This window comes from Pygoscelis adeliae, unplaced genomic scaffold, assembly GCF_000699105.1.
Source record: "Pygoscelis adeliae isolate BGI_AS28 unplaced genomic scaffold, ASM69910v1 Scaffold24, whole genome shotgun sequence".
In the NCBI taxonomy this organism is placed as follows: domain Eukaryota; kingdom Metazoa; phylum Chordata; class Aves; order Sphenisciformes; family Spheniscidae; genus Pygoscelis; species Pygoscelis adeliae.
The window spans coordinates 3,062,000-3,088,955 of record NW_008824806.1 but is presented as its reverse complement, the minus strand read 5'-3'; the positions used below and the strand labels follow the sequence as shown (position 1 = coordinate 3,088,955).

The following is a 26,956-nucleotide window of genomic DNA, read 5'->3' as shown; positions in this document are numbered from 1 at the left end:
AGAGTGTGAGCGGCGGGGAGGGGAGAGGGGCCCGAGGAGGGGCGTGCGTGTCCCTCCTTGTCGTCTCGCTGGGTCTTTTGATCTCCCGCGGTGTTTGTGAGGGTCGGGCCGGCGGCTCTGCGGTAGCTTGCCGGGGCTTTGCTGTTGGAGCCTCTTGGCGGTTACGGTGCTTGATGCCCCTCATCTCTTTCTTGCTCGGCCCTAGCCGCACTCCGGGAAAGTTGATACTCACCAGGGTAAGGGAGCAACCTCGCCTTTAAAATCCTACTTACTTTCATTTCGCCTTTCTTAAGTGACTTCTAGAACCCAAACTCCATCCTCCTTTGAAAGATGTCTTTTAAAGGTGCTTTTTCTATTTCTATTTAAGGATTTCTCTCCTTTGCTTGAAGTCTGTCATCTGCTGCCAGTAGCACGGTTCACTTCTGTGTCAAGCCTTGCACGTCACTTGTTTGATGCACTACTATACTTCTGCTGTCTGATCTCTCTACAAATGCGCGTGACTCTCCCAGCTCTTGATTAGACAAGACCTTTCATCTTGCTCTGAAGACTGAGACCTCCTTATGAAAAGTCCTTTTTCCACTCCGCCGCCTCCCCCTCTGGCAGTACATAGGCGTGTTATCTCAGCTGCATTTTTACAAAACCATTATCACCGTCTTTAACTTCTACCTTTACTTTTGTCCCAAAGGAATAATATTGTTCCTGCCTGTTGTCACACCATTTATTTTTTTACTTTCTCTGATGGTACAACCAGTGACTTTTGAAATGCATCTAGATTTTGTCATTTGGTGAAACCTTAATGTAAAGTCCTTGGCACGTATTTTCGTTACTTCTTGGAAGAGAAAAGAATTTGAATACATCTGAATTACTTCTGAATACTTTTCTGATAAAAATATTTATGTTGTTCGTAGCAAGATGCCTGTTCGCATTATGAGCAATTGTACATTTCAAAGGCTGACACTGCTAGCACTATTTTGTGATATATAATGCTAATGTCAAGAACTTACCTGGTGTTTTTATAGTATAAAATCATTTTGATTCTTATTTTTCTGGTAGTTAGAAATGCATTTTCTAACTCTACTGTGACTAGAGTTTTGTGATAATAAGCTGGGACTTACAAAATCAGTAAATTTTCTTTCTATGTTAATTGTTTGTCTTTTAGGGCTTCAAATTCTTTCTGGTTTTAATGATTTGCATTTTACAAACAGAATAGTTCCCAGAAGTGTCATTTAAGTTTTTCTGTGTTCTGAAGAGACTTTTGTCTAATTGTGGTACGTTAGTTCTTCTTTTAAAAAGGCTGTTGCTGGAGGCAGGCCGTGTTCTGAAAATGGTAGGAAAGAGAAACCAAGATGTACAGTGGGTGAACTGATTTGAATCACTAGTTCTGATTAAATTATCAGTCAAGAAGTATTGATTTAGACTTTCAATTTTAGTTTTGCTTTGTATGTGTATTTTATCTAATTTGGTAATCATTACTATATGTTGTTTCTCAACATTCAGTAAAACTTAGGCACCACATTTAATTCTTTCTACAAGTCATAAGAACATAGCATATCTACACAAGTGCTGGGGCCTTATCACTTCTTACTAGAAGCAGAAATAATCCTAAAGATTTAGTAGTACCTGACTGGAATTTCAGTACTAAGGAAGGAGGGAAAAATTAGAAGAACCAAGCTGAACAGTAAGGACTGCATGTACAAGATTCTGGCAGAGATTAGGGCGGGTGGTTTATAGAGCTGAGGGAGTGGTAGTGTGGCAAAAGAAATCTGCCTCTCTAGTTCATCCTGGTCTCAGTATTTGGAATTTAATCATGTTGTTGACAAAAACAGGTGTTATCAACTTGCGAAAGGTGATGGCTGGATGGCAAGCTCCCTATTCATCCTTGTGGCAGTGTTTGTTTATATGTATTATTTAACTGGCTTCCTATTGTTTTCATTTCTACATGGTGTCATTTCTTGTTTACTAAAGGAATGTAATTTCTTATTTACTAAATTGTTTTCTCCATCCAGAGTACACCACAGCATAAATTATGGAACATTAGTAATATTCAAAACTAGCATTTTCACGCTTTATAATTTTATTAACATTTGAAAGCCCATCTTTTCCCAGGAATAATTTATATTATTCATCATAGTGTCAGGCTTGGTATGTTAAATAGACAGTAGACTATTATTTTTATTAGGGACATTTTAACACAATTACATACATATATAATAACACGTGTAGCTGGTGCATTAACATTTAGAAGATATGTGTACCTAAATCAGTATTTAAGGATGTATACAGAAAGTTATTTTTACATTCTTTTTAACAAAATACTTTCGTTCTTCTTATTGGAATTCATTTTCTGTGTTCTTTCTTTGCTACTTTACATTTATTTTCTCCTCTCTTATTGATTCTGCTTTGGTTTTTGTGTCCTGAATCTGCTTGCTCTTGTGTTCATTCTTTTGTCTTAGCCATTCCTCAAATTGTTACTGTCTTCTGTTGTAACTGTACCCAACCAGCTTGCTTCACTCTGGGCTGTTCTGCTGAGCACTGTATTGCTGCTTGGATTTCTGTAGGATATCCTGAAGGCAGACTGTAGCTAATTTCACTTTTGCTGCAGGTCTCAAAGTACAGAAGTAAAGGGGAGCAGCGCCGGATTAGGAGATGTGTGCCTTTGAAAGATGGAGTGACGAGACTGTCAGAATTATCCTGTACACTTCTTAGTGCACTAGTGCACTTGTGCGCTGCTTAGTTATAAGAATAAGCATTTCTTTTCTAGTACACTTACTCAATTTTCTTGATTGATTGTTCATGTCAGTCTTTGGACCCTAGGATTCTAACCCTTGATATTCTGTCACATAGGAATGAAAACTGTTTTATGTTTTTGATCTTTTTCTATTCTAGGAAGTAATGTTCTAAGAATGTCATCAGGCATCCAAATAAAACCAAAGACTGCAGTACAGAAAAGCAAGACATCTTCTCCTTTGCCATGTTCTCCAGAACCTGCACTTAAACCACAGCCAAAGCCTAGTGATAAGCTCAATCCTAAAACTATTGATCCGGTATGTATATGCGGTGGCTTTTCTGTTTGTTCGTTTAAAACAGATCTCTTGTTGGAAGAAATTTCCTTACTTTATGAAAAACATGCAGGACATGCTTCTTCTGGTCCTGTTTTGTAAATTTAAACTAAACTTTTGCTACTAATCATACATTCCCTAATTTCTAAGCTCAACGTAACATGTTTATTACTTGTTTAAAAAAGGGGGTTTAGTACAATTGTGGCTTGGATGGTAACTTTTTTATTTTCCATATACTTTTGCCCTAAAAAGAGATTTAGAGGTAAGACTTAAAAAGGGTTGAGGTTTTTTTGGTTATAAACTTTGTCACCTGCTTCTTTAGGGGAACTGATCTCACTTATGAAATGAAACCAAGAATCAGGTAGCATCTTGAAGGTCATCTAGACCTCATAAAATCTAATAAATTAATTGCTAGTGAGCATTACTTGAAACTCCCAAGTACTGTGAATATGTAATACTTTGGGAAGAATTTGAGCTCTCAGGAGAAAACTGATGAAAGGAGTTGTTTATTTCACAGAAGTCCTGCGCCTGGAGAACTAGCTTTGAGTGGGTGAATTATAGCTCACGACTGGGCCATATCAGCCAAACAATTAGTAATGTCATAGACTTTTTGGAAAACAAACTAAACGTGGGAGTGCTTTGGTGAGGTACTAGTTTGCCATAAACAGAGGCTGAATACTTTCATGTGGGCTTTTTTTTTCTTGAAATCTTTTTGCAAGTAGTACAATGACTTAAATAAGCCAAGAAGTCGTCAAATCATGCACACAATTTTAACAATGTTAATGTAGGTTCAAACACTCGAAAGATAAAAATTAAGATTCCATGGTATTTCCTGCTGTATGCTTTGTGATAAGATGTTTAATCTGGGAAGTAGCATTGAATGATCATGCTAATAAATAATATCATAGTTCATATGCCTAAGAAGCATGTATATGATAAGAAACAACTTTGTGCAGGCTTTCCTCCCGTGAAGCTCCTAGTTTCCTTCTCCAGTGAGTCCTTCCTAGATTCTCACCCAATATGAACCTCCCCGCTGATTTCCAGTGCCCTCATACCATCTTGCCCAACAGCTGGCGTTTCTCCCACATCTTGCCACCTTGTACTTTTGTCTATACTCAGATCAAGATGGAATTGGAGTAAATCTGCCTTCTGCATGTCACTAATATAACAACAATAAGAAGATCAAGAAATTGAGAGATCCTTAATCTGTTAAGGAGAGAATCCATAAGACTTCAGTATTAAGATTAGCAAGAGAAAATACAAAAATAAGGGTATTCTATCAGGAGAGCACTGATTCTCCAATATTCATTCATTTTTACAACTTCTTAGCCAGACAATTCTGAAAAGCATTTTTCTGATAAATGTACCAAATATATGTTTTCCACCCTGCAGTTCTTTTTTTAACTAGTTTTATGACTAAGTTTCTTTTTTGGTAAACTGCAGTTTTAACATACTCAAAATAGTTATCAAACATTACTGTTATGAATAAATAATGCTTTTTTTTTTTTTTTTTGGCCTCACAGTTTGGTGCTCATTCTCGACCACCTTCTGCATTTGCTGCTATATACGCTAAAGGTGGCATTCCTTGCAGGTGTGTTGGTTTTGTTTATTTTTTTTACTAAATACATTATGGTTAGGTAGAATTACACAGATTGAAATACATCTATTCATGTTTGATCTTTTAGTTAGGCTGTTTCATTCCATTAATTTCTGAAAAAATTTCTGATACGTAACTCTTTTCAAAGCTGAAAGCAATTTTCCATGTTTTTGAAACTGTCGTCTTTTGGTTCATTTTTTATGCTGTGTTAGTACTGAAGCTGTAGAATAGCTAGGTATTTGCAGATTTGGTTTGCTAAGCCTCTTTCATGAAAGAAGTTGATTTCATCATGTTGTGGTGTTTACTTCTCCCTACTAACAAAGATAATAAAATCAGTGCCATTTTAGTAAGTAGACATCTTGCAGTCTTTTTTTTGCCTGAAGTAAGTAGTATGACAACATTTTCTTGAATATTCCAATTCTGTAGTTGTCAGCAATATCAGGTACTAACAAAAGTACTGATAAGTAATAGATTTTGGTATTTTAAGTTACTTTTGTCTGTTACGTATTTGCCTAGACAATAAGCACTTTAGTGTTTTGTCAAGTGGATGCAGAATTACTTAACAAAAATTTAAGTAATCGTTATTACATGTATATACATGTATAAAATAATCATTAATACATAGCCTTTATCTGTATCTTAGGAGTAACTGATGAATTCCAATATGAGTTTCTTTCAGTTTCAACTGATTTCCCTTACCAATTGTTATTTGAGGAGAATGTTTCTTGATATTTATCAAAATAAGTAACTTTGCAAAGGGAGCATCTTCATTATTGGTATGAGAGGCATCTATAATTTTTATTGCTTTTATTTTCTGATTTCTATGTAATTGGGAGCAGAATTTTGAAAACTGCCATATTTGGGAATTATAATAATTGCACTATTAAATACCATTATACATTTCACTAAGGAGAGCAGTATGTATTGAAAATGTGTATATAACATTATAATAATATTGCAAAACAATTGGTGATATATTTGCAGAGAATAGTGTTAGCAATAAATTATATATTATTGTATGTTAATTTGTTAAAACATTATTCTTTGTATAGGTTAGTGCATGGCTCAGTGAAGCACAGACTGCAATGGGAATGCCTTCCTGAAACTGTTCCCTTTGATCCTCTTCTTGTAACATTGGCAGAGGTAAACTCAATTTTCTTGCAAAGTTAAGCATACAGGATTTCCTAATTGCAGATGGCATTTTGTAACAAGCTAAGCTAGTTTAGACTCACCTACTAGGAAAATATGAAAAAAACATTTGTGAGGATCTCGTATGAATGAAGATGGTCAAGAACATTGCCATTTGTAGTTCTTTAATTAGAGCATTCTGGGAGAGCTAGGTAGAGCTATTTAATCTTCAAGATACTAGCCAAACAGAAGACTGCATCTCAGATTCTCAACTGTTGAATGAAATACTTCAATCCATTTGTGGCTTTGCAGGTTCTTTTGTAAACAAAATTGTTTTAATTCTTTTTGTATATAAAGCTTACCTATTGAAGTAAGAGTGCTCTCCTCAATAAATTGAACTAATACAGCGGAAATAGGATCCTGTAAATAAATTAAAGAGAAATCTTATACATTATGCTCAGTCTTCTGTTTTCTCAGCATCTTCTGTGACATTTATCACCAAATATGTTTCAGGAGTGTGAATAAATGTTGAATCCAGTGTGGCAGATGGAATGAAGTGCATACTCTAGGTGGCGCTTTTTAAAATTTTTTTATTATAAATATTAAACAAAGCTGTCAGTTCCTAAAGAAACTTAGAGCTCCTATTATGGAAAGAAGAAGGACTTCGGCCATACGGCTTTAAATCTTTGAGTTCTGCCAGTCAGGTCTCCACTAGAAGTGCATATTTGTAGCATCGACAAGTTTTTGGTGTTGCAGGGAGGGGGGTGTGGTGGGGCATGTCTTTCCTTCCATAGTTCACTTCCCCCCCCCCCCCCCCCCCCCCCCCCCCCCCCTTCAGGGTATGAAAACCACTTACAAATATAGCCTATTCTTGTTCATGGTCTTGTTGAAAAATTACCTTGGGTAGTTAGATTAAAGGTAATGAAGTACAAATATTGATTGAATTGGCAGTATTCATAATGTGAGTTTTAATATTCAATGTTCCAAAAGAAAAATGAGTAAGAATATTCTGTAAGCAGAGTTGTACTCAATGGCTCCACATGGTGGAGTTAGTGTATTTTATGTTTTGAACTGATGTAACAAAATCTAAACATCATCTTGCTGCTACGTGGAACTTCTTTAATGTGTTTTTGTTTAAAAGAAGACTCACTATTAAGCAAACACGTTTTACATTTGCAACAGGGTCTAAGAGAGACAAAACATCCCTATACATTTGTTTCAAAGGAGGGTTTTAAAGAATTACTTATGGTTGAAGGTGCTACTGAAAAAGCAATTCCCTTGTTGCCTCGTCTAGTTCCAGTGTTAAAGGCTGCATTGGTATGTCTTACTCTTCATGCAGAGATTTTAATGGGTTTGATTATTTTTTTCTTTTTTCTTGTGCTGGTGAGGACTGCATGGAAAATATTAATGTGATAAATCTATTGCATGGGCTTTTGGTTTGGGGGGGTGGGAATAGTTTCTTTTTCTCATGTTAACCCTGCCTTGGTTTTATTAGCTAAATATGTCTTTAACTGTAAATTCAGATGGGCAGCTCCTTGTATAGCTGTATGACAGTAGCTATGGGCAAATTCTGTGGAAATGTTCTATTAAAGATCTCAATATAAGCGGAAATAAGTATATATATTGGTGGTGGTTTTATATATCCACATAGCATGCAAAAAAAAAAAAAATTGAGGTGAAGTAAAATGGAGATGCGAGAATAAATACTCACCTGTTACATTTAAAAATTCAAAACATGCTACAAAGATAAAACAGAATATGCCAATGAGGAAAAGGGAAGAATACAGTTAAAATGTTTGAGGTCGTATTCTTCATTTTTAAAATGTTTTTAACTTTTCTACTCCTTCAGAAAACAAAGTGAGGTAAAAGTATTGGCCTCAAAGGTAATCTCTTTCGGATCTTTTTGATATCTGTCAGAGCCCTTTTCTGGTCAGCTACCTGCTGTCCTTCAATCTAGCTGTGTTTCAGTTCTGATTTTATAGAGATGGCTGAAAGTTTGAAAATTCTTTGTGATCTCAGATCAGAGGTGTAATAGAAGATCAGAATTGTGTGTTGTCAGTATCTTTGGTTTAGTTTGGAAGACAAAATTAGGAAAAATATTCTTGTCCATTCTTCCAATTACTGTTATTAATCTGATAATTTTCATTGTTGCACTGTTTTGGTATAAAGTCTTGTTAAACCTACTACTACGCAAGCAGTCAATGACTTCTAGTTAAAAAACCAAAAACGTTCAGGGCCCAAATGTCAGAGTGGAAAAATAACTGTATAAATAAAGGTCAGTATTAGTACAAGAACAAAATAAATTGTCATGAATCAATTTCTCTGCTAAAGGAAGAGTGAGATAACTAAGCCATTAGAGAACTCACCTACAGAAGAACCTTCCCATGGGAGTAATAAAGATGACAAAGCACCCTAGAAGTAGATAAGAGCCTGATAACTGCTGGCAGGTGACAAAGCTGCAGTTGGCAGGGGACTAAATTAGTTGAGCCAGAAAGTCATTGGCTCCTGTGTTTCTCCAACAAAGACAATTGTTACGAATTACATAGAAATTACCCTGAATTCATTACATTTGTAACTAAAATGTTGTCTCTCAATTTCAACATATCCGCATTTGAAGGGCTCTTTCTAATATGTTATGAAGCACTGAAATTGTTGGTGTAGTAAACTGTTTGTTTTGCCTGATGAATTTTTTTATTTCATCAATAGTAAATTATTAGTTTCCTTGTCTCAGAAGAAACGCAAGAGTTTCACTGACATTTTGTGGATACTTTTGATTTCTACTTTAAAAATATACTTATGTTTTTAAATGTTACCTCTAGATACTAATATTCAGTCACATTGTACTTGTATTTCTAAGCTTGTAACATTAAAACAAGTTATATATAACTACAGTTGCACAGTAGTTTTAATTTTTAAAAATACTGTATATGATTATAACGTAGAGATTGCAGTTTTGAAGAACTTGTGCATTTGTCTGAATATTACTGACAGCATTTTCTTTTTTCCCCCCTCTGAAGGCTCATTTGGATGATGAAGTATTCGGAAGGGGATTGGATGCTCTAGTTCAACTGAGTGCTGTTGTTGGCCCATCTCTTAATGATCATCTTAAGCATCTACTCACAAATGTAAGTTTTTAATGCTGTAGTAAAAAATCATCTGTATTTTTATGGTGCTTTTGTTGAGATGTTATACAGATACAGTGGAGGACTCAGCAGTTCCATGAAAAGCATTACTTCATATATTCCTCTGTGTAAGTCCATTATTCTTTAATAATATGGTGACTTACAAAGTTTTAGCAAGGTCCAAAACCTGTTGTTAACGTAAATTGGAGAATAATGGAAGTGTTGTCTCTACTATTTAAAAAAGATCCAGCTTCAAGCCTGAGGTGAAATAGGTGCTATTTTTTGAAGGGAAGTTTATGTTTATTGCAAAATTAGTTTTGCATTTTAAGTGTCAGTATTTTAAAAAATCTGTGAAAGTTTCAATAAATTAACATAAGCAAATATTCCCACTTCTTTCAGATGGGAATTCTGCTCAAGGAAGTTTTCATTAAATAAACTTAGAGTGGGATTGTAGAAAGTATTTTTACACTGAGTCCTTCTGTAGGCGTCCTTTCTCTGTCAGACAGGCTTTTCATGGTTTCGTTTAGCCTGCTTCCAAACTGCACGTTTACAGCAAAATAAAAGGACCTTTAGACATCCAATGCAGAAGAGAAAAATTGCAGTAGGTTTTTTTTAAAGTATTTCCACTATAATAAGTGTCTTTCAGTGCACATGAAAAATGTGTTAACTTTTCATGTGGACAGCACTTCAAGAATGACTTTTTTTTTTTAAGGTTGATACCTCTTTAAAATTTGTTTGCTAAAAGAAAAAAAAATAAGTATTTTTTTGGCTAACAGTTGAGCCTTGTTTGAATTTAAGTTTCTCATCAGTTAACGTTTTATTCCTTTTGCCTTGACTGAGTTCCATACTTTGACACCAGTTACAAGCTATAAAGTGATGTTTCTTTTTGGTTTTATTTTTCCAAAGACAAGGTGAAATAAAATAATAAAATAGAATTATATTGGCCTCTTTGCATATATTGTACTATATTGTGCAACAAACCTTTTTATTTTGCTTTTCCAATAGCTTTCAAGGAGATTAATGGATAAGAAATTTAGAGAAAAAATTACTGTTGCTCTACAAAAGTTGGAGCAATATGGTGGAAAGGTGAGTTGGCCAGATGATTATTCTGTAATCTGCACATTTGAATGCAACTTTGCCAAAACAACTTCCATCTCTGGCTTTCAGATTAAGAACCCCATTCTGAAAACTACTTATTTTTACATGTCACAACTATCCATATTGCATAAAACATAGGATTTTGCACTGTGGCAATCAGCAGAGTTGTGTTCCAGTCCATAGTAAAATAGTTGTTTTAGTCTGTTTGACATTGAGTGGTAACAGAAATGACGTTAAATCTCTGGGTAATCCATATTCTGACAGTTAGGTTGTCTCCCTTTTTTTTATCTATCTCCCACTTTTCATTTGTATTCTCCATTGTTTTAAACTCTGAGTGGGAAATACAGGAGTATTTATCAGAAAAATATTCCAAGGGATCCATACCTACATAAGAAGCTGCATGGCTGGACTCTTACAGCACAGCACACCAAGCCCCATTCAGGAGAACTCTTTTTGTGAGCAAGCATGCATCTATGTGGATTCCTACCCATGACATTTGCTTGGAATATTTTATTGTCCTTGGTGGGAAGCTTATGCGGACTTAGTGGTTAGAGTTACTCGCTGTTCTTTCTTGAAAATTCTCCATTTCTCTAGAAAGCCTGAATTTTTTTTCCAGGGTTTGAACTGATGTGACAAATGGGTTAGTTGCGTAGGGTAAGATCCAGGATGCCTAATGTAAGTCCTTACTCCAAGTTAGGCATTGCAGTACTTAGAAAGTACATGCTTACGCTGAGTAAAGCATGTGAGCTTCTTGTACAGACCATAGGGTAGGCTGGGTGCCTATGATGATCTGGGAATTCACCAAATGTCAACTACTAAATAGCTTCTGGCCCCTTCTGGAGTATTGACACCTGACTCAGGCTGAATATTTGTCTTGCTTCAATATGCCTGGGATGCAGGCTTCATGTTCCTTTTTCTGAGCCTAAATACCTTTCTCAACAGGATTTACTCTTGCTAAAAGATACCTTTTGCTCTTATTGATGATGCCTGCCCATTCCCACTAATAGCTTAGTGTTTAGGTCACTTACCGAGGAAATCAGATACTCACATTCCAGCCCACCCTGGTTAACCTGATTAGAGCTGCAATTGCTATAAAGGAAAAAATGCTTTAAGTAATAGACAGCAGAGTATTCTGCTGTTGAACATTCTGTTGCCATTTTTTGTTGTACTGTACATTGTGCAGAAAGGAGAAGAAAAGGTCAGAGAGTATGGGCTTGGATATTCATCTAGAAGAGAAAATATTTGCTTTCTTGACCCTATGAACACTTGCATGTATTATATTAAATGGTCATTGGTAAAGAATAGGAATAACTTAAAGACCATAAATATAGGTCTACCAGTTCTGAGCTTGTGTGTCTTAATCAATAGGCACCCAAATAATCATAGACACCACTTTTTTTGTGTGTGTGTGCTCATATTCCTTTAGGGGCAGTAGCAGTGTTTGTATTACAGACTTGAAAAACATCATGATAAATAAAGAAGCATGACAGGTTTTTTGATTTATATGTAGGGAGACAAGAAAAGGAAAATTACGTCTCATCTTGATGTTCTGAAAATTTAGGTTTAGATAATAATGTAACTAATCCAGTGAATCATTAACCTCTAATTCTTCTATCTGTCCCCTGATTTTTTTGTAGTCTTACTGGTTTTGCGATTAGGTCTTTCTGTCTGTCTTTTAAAAATATTGCAATAAGATAAAGCATAAAACTGGAAACAAACTCCTAAATTGTGATTACAAGCAGTATTATATAATCCAACTAATGACTTTATCAAATTTCTATTCTAACTGAGATAACGTATATGATTCTTACTTTTATTGGAAGTCCCTTCCAGAATATCCCTCCTCTATTTAAAAATCCGTATTATTTCATGTCTATATGCCCAGCTGTACTTATGAGTTTACATATTTCTTCTCTTGGATGTTTACTCTCCATCATCAGTTATCACAATGCTCCATTTTTTTTCAGTTCATTATTTTCAGCCCTTTTGACAGTAGATTTCTCAGCAAATATTCTTTTTAGTTTTCTACTGTTTGATAATAACAAAGATAACTAAGTCAAAGTTGTGAATTATACAATTTGTAAAGACTATATGAATACTCTCATATGTAGTGCTAGTGCTCCTTAGTTTGATTAAATTTGTTTTATTTTCATCAACAGGCAACTGTGGCTATCATCAAATCTAAAATTCCAACCTATTGTTCTATCTCCTCTTGATCAAGAAAACTGTAGTGATTTGTACTGTAAGGTGGAGTTTGGAAAGAAACTGCCTGTGAACATCACTGACATTTATTTGGGTATGATATATTCTCTTAAAATAATGACAATTCATCAGCATGATGGAGAGTGGGAAAAGTCCTGCCAGTTTGTGAATATGTAATTATGGAAGACTATTTAAAATAATTCTCTCTGTATTGGCTGCTATTTGCACATGCATTGTACTTAAAATGACATTGACTAATTTGCTTTTATTTCAAAAGCAGAGTAAATATTGATTCTTATTTTGTTGTAAATTACAATTTCCTTTAATAGATCTGAAGTGCTTAATATGTTTTGAACATTTGTGTGATGCAGAATAATTTGGCTGTAATTACTTAAATAGTAACTAACTTGGTGTTAAATTACGTATGTATGCCCGCTTTTGAAACACGTAACTTAATTTGTGCCACAGGCACAGATGGATGCAGTTTGGGTTCATCAGGACTTACTGGGTTAGATGTAGAACTATGAGAACTCATCCAGACTTCTTGAGAGTCAGTTTTTAAAGGTATGAAGCTGAGCACGCTAAACAGGTAGCATAAGGTGCAAAACTGAACTTGCTCAGTGCATTCTCAGCACATTGCTTTGAGAAGCTGGAGAGGCTCTGGAGAATACAGCGCAGAGGCATCAGGTTGCTCCATACAGCCACAGCCTAGGTTTTGCTCAACTAATTAGTTCCAGTTAGCTTTGGGCCTACTGAATGTGAGCTAGATGTAGGAGGCAACTTTGGAGTATTTACACCGTGCTCCCTTTGCATTGAGTTCTGTAATGCCACAGATATGCTTGGGACTAGCTTGTGACTTCAGCTCCAGACAAGCTAATAAACTTCTGAATGTGCAAGCGATGAAAAAAATATGACTTAAAGGCAATAAAAAGATCGCAGAAGCCAGCTTACCTGGCTGTCAAGCCTTGTAGGGCGCAGTGTTTGTCCATGAATGTATTTGAACTTGATTGAAAAATAATTCCTACCAGGTCTTGTAATAAATACTGTTCAGGGTTCATGTTGTGGGTATTCGAGTAACTCTGTGAGGGAGAGCTGACTGAAGTGACAAAATTTGCCATAGGACTTTTTCCCCTGAGGAAAATTCAGTTCTGGAATTTAAAGTTGTTGGAAGGGGATTTTTTTGGTCATCAAAAGATGCTGTTGCATAGGCATAAGAAAGTGTTGTATGAAAGCAATTTCAGAATTTTTGGAAAACTACCACTGCTTGGCTAAATTAAATTTACTTCAGGACTGTGCTAAGATCTCTGCTGAGATCAGAACAGTGCTAAGTCAAGATACATGTATTTAAGCTTTTTTTAAAAAATTAATGTTGTTGACAAACACGTTCAATTTGAAGAAATACAAGTATTTGTTTAACAACTCAAAAAAATGGATCATGCTGCTTGTTTTTCTTCATATTTACTTTATTATTTTTTTTTTTACAAAATGTGCACATTTAGTTTACACAAACACGCTACAGCAGATTTCAGGTGTACATGTATTGTACTACTCTTATCCTACACTGGTGATAGCAGAGCAGCCTTCAACATGCCTCTAACATCCCATCTCTACACCAGAATAGGTACCTGATTTATTTTTGCAAAAGAATGCTTGCAACATTCTTTCTACTTCATTAATCCCCTTTCTGCAGCAACGTTACAATGAAGAGTGGCCTATCTCTGATAGCATTTCACATATTTTGAAGTATTGGCATAAACTCTGTGGACAATATATCTTAAAAATTACATGGATGGGGGGGCAGTATTATATTTTAGGTACATACTTTTTTTAGAAAAATCTTCCTAGGTTCAGAATTAAGGTAGCTCCAATCTTAATGAAGCAATGATCCTAAAAAAATGTAATGCAGTTATCACATATAGATGATATTATATAGCTAAAGTTTCCAATTTTTTCCTGATTCTGTCTCCTAATTAAAGATATTACAAAAAGCTGAAACAGATGTTAGCCTGTCTAGCAGATACTAGTAGTAGATGTCACTACATAGTGATATTCATTCTGAGCACTGAGGTGGGATGGAATTTTCAAAAGAAGTTCATGCGTTTTTCTTCATTAAAGGCAGAAAGACATGTACTCATGAAAACAGTGTTAGGATCCAGTTAAGGTTTCTTCATGAAAAATTCGAAGTCAGAAGATCCTTAATTTTAGGCAGAGAACTTCGTGGACACGTCCAAGAAGAATTAGAAATACAGTATGTAAGACTCCTGATACTCATGTCATGATAAATTAAATGCAGATTTACTAGATAAGTGTGATTGATAGAAGCTCACTTGTATTTGTTAGGGAGTAATCTACCTATAAGCATTTCTTTTTTTGTTCTATAACAGTTCTTCCTCTCAAGTTATCTATTTTGTTAGGTTTGTTTGGGTTTGTTTTTTTTTTTTAAGAGAAAAGCAAGTCAAAGGTGGAAGGCAATTGCAGCAAGATGTGCATTGCACATTGATTATAGCACTTTAACTCAGAGTAGTATTCAAAAAATGAGGACTACACCATACAAATGTGAGAAGAAAATACATGGTAATGCCTCTGTATAAATTAGAAGCTAAGATTTAAGAAATACACTCAAACACCTGGAGCTTAATCCAGTACAAATGAGTAGCAAAACTAAGAGTATTTATTTAACCTCCTTGTGATAGTATCTATTTTATCTCGGGGCTAGAATGATAATAAAGCTGCATAATGTCGGGTCTTATTTTGTTTGGGTTTGGAGTAAAAACCTGACTTTTCAGAACAATCTTATTAACTAAGTAGCCACTGTTGAACTGCTAAATTGTATAATTTAGAAAGTTTTTTGGGGGGAAAAGTTTATAATAAAAAATTTCTTTATGTAATACATGTCTCAGTGTAAAGCTGAGTAATTTTATTTATGATAAAGCGGGAAATCCATCTTTTAGATAATGTTGCAGAATAGCTCATAGTTGTCCATTAGTTGTAGACCTAACGTCTTCATTAAATCACATTTTCAAAGAGTTGCATGGATCGCATTATATTCTCATCCTGTAAAAAAGACAACAAAAAACCCAAAAATCATACACCATTACAAATGTAGTTGGCAAATATCTATAGTGAAATTGGGTAGAACTAACTGTATTTTAGTTAATGACAATGTTATTTTTCAGCTTATTTGGAGAAATTCTTAGCAGAAGAAGGCTGTTAATGGATCTACGCTCAAGTAGATTTTTGTATATATTAGTTAAACCAAACTATTCTGTCAAGAATTCAATAACATGTTAAGAAAATTAAGTCTGCAGTATTTCAGAGGTTATAAGTTTATAGCCGGTATAACAAAATACATATAGACAATAAGTACTCAAGGAATAATTGTTGTATCTGAAGTGTGAATCCGTACATGAAATTGCTAGTCCTGTGTATCATACACAGGAGCCTTTTTGCAATTCTAGGGCATCCTATTGCATAGCTAGGGATGACTCTAAAATAAAATAGATTTAAGTGTGCATCTTTGTCTGAACTGAAGAATCAGTCAATTCCACAAACATCACCACAACACTCTTTGACTCCTTAGCTCAGACTTTGTGGGTGTTCACAGTGAAAGATGTTGACTGCTTTCCAAAGCTACTTCTGCTTTCTGACTGCTTTGCATTAGGTAGGTAACAAAACCTTCGACTTCCTAGTTTTGCATAATGTTTACTGATGCATCACTCTGTACTCCAATTTTTATCAGTAAATAACTCTCAGCACATCAGTCAGGAAAAAATATTTTTTTTGTAACATTTACCTTTCAGTGTATAGAAGAAAAAGTGTACTTGTAGTAGCCCATATTTGGTGGCGCTTCTGGATTAACAGTTGTTTGCACAATACAATGTATATACAATGCAAGAGTATATAACATGCTCATTTAGCATTTGCTGGTCTCCACTGTAATGATCCTCTTTTTTAATCTGAATGCACACCACTTAGTACTTTCTTGAGAGACAATCTAGCCACCTTTAATTCTAGTGAATAAAAAGACTAAACTTGATAGAATATTTTAGGAAGTTTCATGAGAGAGGCATAAAACCCCCACTTCTTAGAAAGATTATCTCATACTGTTCTCCACTACTGATAGGTATGTAGGCTTTCTGTACATTAATGTTCTAATAACACATGATCAGTATCAATTTCCAGTTAAATTATTCACTGTTCAGTCTAGTGGGTGATTTGCTTTGTAGAAAATGACAAGTCTGAGTAATTTTCTTAATTTATGTTACGAAACATGCACAGTGGGGTTTTCATCTTTGATTCCGTATGTCATCTCAAGTGATGTTGCTGTGAGAAGTGATCTGCGCACCATTTTGTGCTGTTAAACTAACTTATGAAAGCAATGATATGTAATTTCAAAAAATCTGTTTTGTAGGTTAATGCTTAAAAAGTTTGTGTAGGAAACTTACTATATTAAATTACTGGAAATTAAAATAAACTCACTTTTTCCCGCTGCATTGTTTTGAAACATTAATATAACATTGAAGATCACTTACTAATGTAAGGTTAAAGTTTGGTTTAACTGGAATCATTTGTCATTTAATTGTGTACAAATGCTTTTGTATATACATTGACAACTAAGCTCAGCAAATGTGCAAAGCAAACAACATGTTCTTAATTTAGAAACAGTGTTTTGACACTTCCTACCAATTTTCTAATTTATGTATCATCATCACTAATGAAACTAGTAGTTTTCTAAAATCAGCTCCGTATTTCTGAAGTTTGCTGTTTCTATACAGAAGACTTCCAAATGCCCCTCCTTTAGTCAGTCAAATGGGAAGAGTCTTTACGAGAAAATATAGCTTTGTCATAATATTTGGAACATGGTGACTGTTAGTAGCTTTTTTTCCATCTTAAAAAAAAAAAAAAAAAGCAGATGCTTGCATTAGAATTCTTTGGCAAGTGTATCTTTCTCATTTGCCTCTCTTTTTCGGTACATTTTTCTAAACAGTTTTTCATAATAGATCAGGGGAATCAGGTCATACACATTCCCTGTCCAAGACAGAGGGAGGATGAGGGGAAGCACCTTTGCTGTCCTCACTTAACTGTGGGCAAAGGTAGGTCCTTATACCCAGTGACCAGAGAAGACCATGCTCAAAGCCTGAATGTTCGGTGATTCCCTGCGTAACTGCTTAACACTTTGTGAACAGACAGGCCAATTTGCATTGGGACTGTGAATTAAGAGTCTTGAACTTGCTGTATACCTCAGGCTGTACAGTGCTACTGCATTGATAGTTGTGCCAAACCAGTATTCAGTACAAGGAGATGATTTTTAAAAAGGCACATGCGTGTATAATAAGTGTTTAAGAACACACCAGAGGCTCTTGATGCTACAAAAAAATCTCAGGAACCTATCCCAGGAACCTGAAGCAGAGCCTCTGTATTCAAATATGCTCTGCTGTGTTCCTTAAATATGCTCTTAAAGTAAGCATGCCATGCTTTCCTTAGTTATGACAACACACCAGTAAAAGGGATGCGCTTCTAAGACACACTAATTTGTCTTCCAACTCAGAGGAATGGCTGTTCTTAGAGGCTGGCAACTGTTGCCCGAGAGACCATTCAAAGAAAAGGCTCCTGCAGCCTTTCCCTGGCAGAACAGGCTTCTAGTCTGTTTTAAGATGCAGACTGGAGGGGATCTGAGCTTTAGAGTTTGGTTGAGGGGTTTTGTTAGTGCTTGTCTCTTGGCACTGTTTTGACTCTAATCTCACAGCTTGAGCTGGAACCTCGGGGCTGGCAAACATATCCACTGTATACCTTTAGCATGTATTTTCAGGTGTACCAGATGCTGGCTGCCATATCCATCAATGGGCATTCCCATTCCAAGGTCTGAGGTACAGTCATTTCTTACGCAAACTGGCAGGGAAGGTTTTGAGTAGATGTGGTCTAACATCAGCCTTAATGCCAAAGGAGGGTTTGTAGATGAGAAAGTCACCATAGCTGTCAAAGCCTAGGGAGCAGCAGGTGTGCTGTGCCCTGGTCCTGAGTGTCCTGATCCTGGTAAACCAAAGGTAACAGTAGAACTAGCAGTGGTCTAGAGGGAGGGCCAAGGGCGATTAAAGGTGTGGACTGGTTTCCCTAGGAGGAAAAATTGAATAAATGAGTACTTTACAGCTTGGTAAAGAGATACTGAATGAAGGGCAACAGCGATAACCACTGTTTTTCCATAACACAAGAACATATGGAAAACAAAAATATTGCACGGCAGGTCTAAAACACAGGCAGATTTACTACAGGAGGGATCACAGGATCATTTAATTTTGCTTTTGGCATTGTTAAATGCTCATGAAAGGTGAGACTCCTCCCTCCTGGAGTGATGTGTCTCACTGCATGCTGAGGAAAGAAAGGAACCTGAACCTCACCTTTTTAGATCAGTCTCGTACCCATTAGGATATTTAGAAAAGGTTTTCCTACAGCTGTGTCTTAAAAGGAAGCGGCCACTACTGTCCTTTGTGAAAAATGTAATTCTGAAAAGGCTGAAGCCACGTTAAGTCCTGAATCAAGTTTCTTGAAGGCCTTGGGTTGAATTGTAACCCCAAATCTCATTTCTGAAACCAAATCTTGATATAAACATGAATTACACATTTTGCAGCTCAGAGGTCTTAATAGAAGAACAGGTCTTAGTAGGTAGAGAGACAAAAAATTAGGCAGTGAGGTATGTTTTGTATCAAAAAACATTGCCACCTTTGAAGTTAAGAGCAAGTGAAGGTGAGGTAAGTGGCAAGATGAGAACAGTGTCTCTGTCATGTAACAGTTTAGAGAGCATCTCTCTCACATGTATTCTGAATACTCAGAAGAGGTAAACAAATTTTCTAACAGAACTGAGAAACTGTGAATCACATTGGAAAAGGAGAGCAGGCAATTCCCTACTGAAGGTACTAATTTTCTTTGTAAATGAATCACTCAGCCCATCACCATAATGGCTGTCATATCCAGATTAATCTTTAATTTAATTTCCAGAACTTTGCAGATCTCAGCCGGGAAGTAAATCTCATCTCTGTTTCTGACGATCACTCAGCTTTAGCAGAGCAAATGCCTTTCATTCGTATTGAACAAGATTGACAAGCTAGAACTACGGTCAATGCAATAGAGCACTGCCGACAGATAAGACACAGTACCTATTGCTAAGGACACAGCCACAGTTAGAAGAGCTGTTGTCTTTCTTTCATCCACCAAAATCAGGATTAATATCAATCAGAGAATCACTTACTAGATAGCTGTGCTCATGAGAGCAATCCCAAAGAATAACGACAAATGCATATAAAAATTTATTCTTAATAGAGCATCATAGCATTGCTATTTCCTGTTCAGCTTTCTCTATTCCATATGGTTATAAATCTATCACTCACTAGCTGCATTTATCTTGCTAGTCTTGTTCTCTCCTGTCTCTTGTCTACTACTCTTTTCTTGGTATAGGAGATAAGCAATACACACAGGCTATATTGTTGGTCTGTGTCGGCTTTGTATTAATCAGTCAGCCTGGACAAGGCTGAGGTATCAACAGAACACTACTATGATTCCGTATATCTCACTGTAACAAATAGCATTGGTTTGTCCTGGTTTTGGCAGGGATAGAGTTAATTTCCTTCCTACTAGCTGGTACAGTGCTGTGCTTTGGATTTAGTATGAGAATAAAGTTGATAACACACCGATGTTTTAGTTGTTGCTAGGTAATGCTTACACTAGCCAAGGACTTTTCAGTTTCCCATGCTCTACCGACTGAGAAGGCTGGAGGTGCACAAGAAGCTGGGAGGGGGCACAGCCAGGACAGCTGACCCAAACTGGCCAAAGGGACATTCCATACCATGTGACATCATGCTCAGCATATAAACTGGGGGGAGCTGGCTGGGAAGCAGCAGTTACTGCTCAGGGATGTGTTGGGCATTGGTCAGCAGGTGGTGAGCAATTGCATTGTGCATCACTTGTTTTGTAGAGTCTTTTATTATTATTTTCTCTTCCTTTGCTGTCCTATTAAACTGTCTTTGTCTCAACCCACAGGTTTTACTTTTTTTTTTTCCCAATTCTCTCCCCCATCCCGCTGGGCGGGGTGGGCAGCAGCAGGGAGGGTGAGCGAGTCACTGTGTGGTACTTAGTTGCCGACTGGGGTTAAACCACAACATGGTTTTATTTGCCATATCATTTTGCATAATGTAATCAAGCCTATCTATCTTATCACTAAGTCTAACGTGACACTTTACAGTACATAACAACCTGTTATCATGCCGAAGACTTGTCATCATTATTTTGTACTATATCATGTTTTTTTCTTGTGTTTTTTAACTGACAAATTAAAAGCAGTACCTTAAATTTCTGAAAATACAACTTATCTTTCCTCGTATCGTCTCCTGCTCTGAGAGCAAGCCGGTTTCTGAAGGGCAGAGGAGTGGAAACAGGCTGTAATTGCTGCAGAAGTTTATTCTCATTCCTGGCTCAAGAGGCAATGAGCTGCTTTCAGCCATTGAAGGAAATTAACAGCCACCTGGGTAGTGTAAATACTTGCAATTGATCATCACAATCAGTTCTCACTCCCCTGCCTTGAGAAAACTTGCCTGCTGTTAACTCCTGCCACCCAACACTTTGCAAGCTCCTTGCACTCTCTCTTTTTAAGGCCTCCAGCAGGTCATGACTCGCTGTTTGAGAAACACTCCTATAGATGATAAATTTTCAAGCAATATTATTATTATTATTATTGCTGTTACTATATGCCGATTGTAACAGGAATGTGTTCCCCAGCATGGGCAGAAGATAGAAATAAATATTTAGGTGAATGTGAAGAAACTTTTTGCTGCCAAGTACAGAGAAAACACTGTTAAAGAGAGAGGGGATGCAGACATAGTTGTCTAATAAGGCTGACGGCTTGTATATAACATCTCTACTACATATTCAGGTCACAGATTTATTTACATTTTTAGTGGTTTTGTGTAATGGTGTACATACATACTCTACCTTGGGAAAATGCTGTCCCTAGTATTAGGATTACCATCACTGTCACTCCAGGAATCTGTGTAGCACTAGGATAGCATTAGCCAACAGATACAGGTTCAATACTTATCACTGGGTACTTACTTTCTGGCAGCTCTCGATGAATTCATCTATGGTAACTACTCCATCTTTGTTTTTGTCCATTTTCTGTTCAGAAAGAATAATAATGTATGTTTATCCTCCTGAAATCCTGTGTAAAACAAGTCCTTTTTATTATTCATTTCAGTTACGTGTCAGCCTAGGAACAACCAGGTCAAAATGCTGCAAAGATGTAGTAAGTAAAACTAGAATAAGCTTAAGGAGCTTATTGTTGAAAAAGTAAAGTGTCATGAGTAGATCTGAGAAACTTGGGATGGAACCACAGAGAAGAAAAAGGATTACAAAGTCGGTAGGATATGCAAAACTGTTACAACAATGAAAATCTTTCCATACCTGCTAACAGAGCAGTCTTTTTGGCTCCCTGTGTTATCTGACCCACCTGGAAAAATGTTTCCACATGTTGTCTAGGCGCATCCTCCTTGAGAACAGGATAGGTGCATTTCCCCATCATATCATATATTGCTTTCATGATATCAAGCATTTCCTGAAGAGAAAAAAATGTCTGTGTCATGTAAGGTGCATTGCAGATACTGCTTTGACTCAGAACACATAAATGATTTTTAGGATTTATGGTTTAGAATAAAATTTTGAGATTGTGCCTGTTATTTTATGACTGAACAGCTTCAAGAAGGAACTACTGTGTTCCTAGAAATTCTAGCATGTTAGTTAGGCTTTCATAGATAAACTTCTTAAATAGATGCAGATGTATGATTTTGATTTTAAATTATTTAGAATGCGTGCAAGTTCATGTATTGTGGGAAGAATCTCCTCTGAGGTCTTGTGAATAGAACTAAACAGGAAAAGAAGTTCTGTAACAGCAAGGGAATGGTCAAAGCACATCAGCTTCTTACAACTGAATTTTCCCTAGAGAAAATAGAAACATCCATGCACACACCTGCACATATGCAAAGACTCCTCCTTTTATATCAAAAGCTTTGAATTTTGTTCATAGAGTGGCTTGTGAAAACTATAAGAATAATTATTTTTAAAAGTCATCTGCCATGCTGAGAAATTATTCTATAGATCTCCTTTTTATAATAAACACAAAGTGTTTTTCTGCAAGTGTAAAATTATGCATGATATATATATTTACATAAAGACCCAATTTTGAAAAAACATATTTTTATGAAGGCACTCATTTGGTCCCACTGTAATTTAAGTGCGTGTTTAAATCTTTGCAGAGTGAAAGATGCAGGAATCTTTTTATATAAATTCTGTTTCAAGTAAAAATTTTTAGAAGTAGATTTATAAAATGGGTAACAATTGTGGCCCACTTAATTCTTTTTTGTCCAAATATCCCACTGAACTACTTTATTCTAGTGACTGTATGTGCCAATACATAAGCATAAGTTGAAGCCAAACATTTCTGTACCTGGAGAATTCTGACCTTTTACAATTTCTGTGATGATTTTCCCTTTTCAATTTTTATATATACCTTTAAAATGAGAAAATTTATTTTTTAGCATGTCTAGTTTCATATGTTATGTGTTTATTTGTTAACATATCTAATTTGAGAATGAAGCCATTCTTCTTTGAAAGCAGGACTTACATATGCAACCTTCAGTTTCAGTGATTAGTGTAAAAAGTAGACCTTACCTCTTTAGTTATATATCCATCCTTATTTATATCGTACAAATTGAAAGCCCAGTTCAGTTTCTCCTGTACTGTCCCTCGGAGTAAAATTGAGAGACCCATAACAAAATCCTAAGTAGACAAAAGGTCTTGGTCAGTTTGGAATTGAGCAGTTTTTCACAAACACTCAGAAATCCAGAATAAAGCATTCGTCAGAAGCATGGAAGTCTGGAAAGATGTGTTGTTTCTTTCTTTTGCTTCATAGTAAGTGTTAAGGATTGATGGTTATTTAAATAACAATCTAGGCACTGTATGCTACACATAATTAATAAGTAAATTGAGTAATTTTCTATAAAATAAGCCATAATTTTCTGTTAGCGGATTTATCCTCTGAAATGCCTCACATAAGCAATTGCTGTTGAACTTAATACCAGGGAAAAACAATCCCCATGATTTAATGGTCCAAAAAAAATCTTAAGTGAGTGTTAGATTAATCTAAGCACAGGAGACCAATTTTGGGAGAACTATCTACTAAGGAACATTAAATTCTTGTAAAAGCTGTACCTTGTTGGAAGTGGAATATGTGGTTCCCAGACCTCTGAGATCAATCTGCTGCAGTCAACATTTGAAACTTCGTGTATGCTATAGTACACCTCAATACTTAAACCTTTTATTGGAAATATGATAGGGAATAATATTTATTATGTGTCCATGTGCCACCTTAATGGTTTTGTGACCCGCCGGTTCTCTATTGCTGTAAAGCTATTCCACAGAAATAAATCAGAAGACTTTTGAGCTTATTTATATATAGTATTTGGTTATAGATTTTTGTTTCATAATTAATACTCTTTTGACAGCACAAACGTCATTTACATGTAGTGAGCATCTTCCAGATTGGAGAAAATATCAACTGGGATGTGTTGTCACCTGTCTTCTGTATTTCTTAGCATGTTAACTTTTTTTTAAACAATGGGGTTTTTTCCCTAACTGTCTCCTCCACCTTTTTCTATTTGATAAGCTTGTAAACCCACAAATCTGTGAAATCATTGCCATAATAGGTTGAGTAGAATATGGCAAGAGCTTGTATTTAAATGTGCATTTCTATGTCATTGGCAAAGACATACAGGAAGTCTTAGAGTAACATTAAAGCAGAGACTATAAAAGCTGAAAAATTTCTTATCGGCACCAGCAAAGTTTATGCATTTCCTTTAAACAGGAACAATGGAAAAGTCTGCGCTGAGGTTAGACATAAATTACAAAGGTTTGATGTACCACACAGTCAGATAAGTATACCCGATACAGTGGAACATACACAGATATCTCGGCCTCAGGTGGTCTAGTAGGCACAGACAGCTCTTTTGACAGCTTCTGTCTTTTTAACAATTCAAGTGGTATGCTCTGGGTTTTCTTAGTCTGTCATAAATTCCTGTGTTATCGGTATATGTGCCCTTTGGGGTAAATGGATACATGAATCTTGAAAGAGTTTTGCTCAACTTGTCTTGTCTACATCTCCATGACTAATTGAGGGTCACAGGGTTAAATCTCCAAACAGCTCTTTAACAGTGTACCATTAAGTATTAAAATGTTCAAGAAATTCAGAACAGATTTGATCACATAACAGCATTAGCAATTAACCTTTTTAATTCAGTACCATTTCTTTACATCTTTTCTGCACTGTTTTACATTCTTGATATAGCTTTTCCTGAAGTCCTTTGCAAAGGTCTCCAATAACTGTATTTTCTTAGAGTAATATATCTCAGAACTCTGAATTTATTTTTAATTTGGCACCAGCAACATTTTTGCATTTCTTCTATCTAAACCATATCTATTTTTCTTTTCCTGATTATTTCTCTTGCTTCCTTTCTTTGAAGTACTACCCATATGTTAGCTGGCTTGCTGGCATCATTTATGTCCCCATTTGCAAGGCTGCTCTTCTATCATCGGTGTTAAAAACCATGCATCAAAAAAAACTTGACTTTATGCTGTTTTGCATAGGACTGAATGTCCTTCTAAAAGCTGAGACAACTCAAAACCTTTTAGATGTGTGCTCTAAACTTCGCAAGAGCAGGTCATCTCCTTCCATATTGCATCAACATGTTTGGAAATCATACATAGTTCAGTTTGGGTGCATTGCCTTTGTCTGAGTGCTGTGCAGGCGTCCATCTCAGGAACAATAGAAAGGACTTACCAGAGGAGGAAGTTGTGATTGCTTAAATAAGGACCAGTTAGGACGGGATATCTTTTCTACATACTTTCATGTAATTTAAGAATATAGCAATAAAATCGTATAGAAATGGAAAATCTGTTTCAATGGACATAGACTAAATCCACAGGGTATTTTGGGCTAGATCCTCAAAGAGAAGAAGGCTCTGCATGGTGGAGGGTGATGCGTGTGTCAGGAGCGTTATAGCTATGGTAGCTGTTGAGCTAGTAATCTAGTGCAGAATGCCATAGTAAAGCAACAGTACTTAGGGTAGCAGCTAAGCTCAGAGAGTGTCTGTCTATATGCTTGTTACCAACAACTCAGTGACACTTGAATCAGGCACACCATTTAGCACGGAGCATGAACCCAAGTCCCCATTACAGTATTAGTGTACCCAGATGCGTTTTCCTTCCTGGTTTAGACATCTGATTTCTGGAGAGAGGGGGATCCTACTTTTAGAGACTATTATTTTTGAAGCAAGATTCAAAGTACTGCTTGGACACTTACATCCCCTAAGGATGCCAACGCTGTCCACTGAGAGGGACTGTCCTGCTCAGCTAAGGAGAGGTGCCTCTGATCTGGGGTCACAAAGGAGCCTAAAACTCTGGAGGAGTTCTGGACTGAGACACAACTCTAGGTCAGGTCTCTCTTCAGTCCATGACAGCAGAGTCAGAAGCACAGAAGTCTGTGCTTTGGTACTTGCCTTTACTCCTTTCCACAGCTTCTTATTTGCAACTTTCTAGCTTCTTCCGCAGGGGGTTATATCCGTGTGAAGACCTCAGTTAAATGCCAAACTCTCCTGTGCCTAACTTTGATTCTGCAAGAAAGGGGGATGTCTCACTGAAGGGTTGCAAAATGCAGCATCATTGCACCTGTATTGGAGATTCTGTGTGCTCGGTATCACAGCCTGCCCACGTTCCAGTTCTGCACTAGAGCTATATAGTGCCTCTGGTTGTGATCTGGGATTAACTCTTCCCCCACCCCCACCCCTCACCCCGCAGTGGTTAATTATCTCTTAGCAAGGTTATTGATGACTTTCTGATTGCTTTATCCCTCAGTAAATCTTTGGAGAGAACTAGTTCATTAATAAATTAATTAACAAGCTTAATATGTGCTGTCTCAAATCCATAGGAAAGCTTAAAATTATTCCACCTGATCATGTGTTCCTTTATGTCTTGTTCAAGGCCAGAAGAAGTAGGTAGGCAGGCACCTAAATCCATTTTTGGATTTAGCCCTTAGGATTTTGGAAAGGAATCAAGTGATGAAAGTTAGTCACAGAAGTGGTGGAGCCCTGGTGCACGTAAAACAAAGGTCACCGAGGAGGAGCTGCTCTTAAGAGGAAATATATGTCCTTGTATGTAATATATGTATTCTTACAGATGGATTTTGTAATATATAAAAATATATGATATATATATTAATATATGATATATATAATATGAGAAATATAAATATATTTATTTGTATGTAATATGAATATATGGATCGCTCTGTCTGAGTCTATATTGAACAAAAGTAAGCTGGAAATGTCTGTTTTGGCAATGAAGAAAACACTGCTTCTTTTATTTTATTCCAAAGCCTGTTTTATACACAGACCTGCACTTTAAGATATTCAAATCCCTTAAAAAGGGCTTCATATCTACTGCATTTCTTAAGGCTTTCTGTCTGAGATACAAATGTCAACAAATTGTCCAGGAAAGATACAAAAGCTTATTTTGTTCTCATTATTCTTAATGATAACAGCAGAAATACTTCTCAAATACTGAGGCTAAAAATGTTTTCTCTCATTGCCTCTGCTGTTGCTGATTTGACCAGAAGGATTCCTTGTAGAATTAGCCTATGTACAGAAGATGTGAATAAA

At 36.2% G+C, this 26,956-nt stretch overlaps 2 protein-coding genes across 5 annotated transcripts in view; one reads left to right on the top strand and one right to left on the bottom strand.

The window, feature by feature from the left end:
* Positions 1–12,361, top strand: part of PACRGL (PARK2 co-regulated-like) — a 37,594-nt gene extending 25,233 nt beyond the window's left edge. The window contains exons 2-8 of the mRNA XM_009324113.1: positions 2,887–3,044; positions 4,583–4,650; positions 5,709–5,799; positions 6,967–7,101; positions 8,802–8,909; positions 9,912–9,992; positions 12,164–12,361. Of these exons, the coding sequence (XP_009322388.1) occupies positions 2,887–3,044; positions 4,583–4,650; positions 5,709–5,799; positions 6,967–7,101; positions 8,802–8,909; positions 9,912–9,992; positions 12,164–12,220 (698 nt within the window). The 3' untranslated portion in view covers positions 12,221–12,361. The remainder of the gene's footprint in view (positions 1–2,886; positions 3,045–4,582; positions 4,651–5,708; positions 5,800–6,966; positions 7,102–8,801; positions 8,910–9,911; positions 9,993–12,163) is intronic.
* A 2,667-nt stretch (positions 12,362–15,028) lies between these two features.
* The window catches only part of KCNIP4 (Kv channel interacting protein 4), a 466,638-nt gene continuing 454,710 nt past the window's right edge, over positions 15,029–26,956 (bottom strand). For 3 of the 4 annotated variants that reach the window (XM_009324063.1, XM_009324067.1, XM_009324066.1), the window contains 4 exons: positions 22,917–23,024; positions 21,700–21,804; positions 21,306–21,368; positions 15,029–15,260 (listed from right to left, as the gene is read on the bottom strand). In XM_009324063.1, the coding sequence (XP_009322338.1) occupies positions 15,213–15,260; positions 21,306–21,368; positions 21,700–21,804; positions 22,917–23,024 (324 nt within the window). In that variant the 3' untranslated portion in view covers positions 15,029–15,212. The remainder of the gene's footprint in view (positions 15,261–21,305; positions 21,369–21,699; positions 21,805–22,916; positions 23,025–26,956) is intronic. The other variant, XM_009324065.1, reaches the window with a different exon arrangement.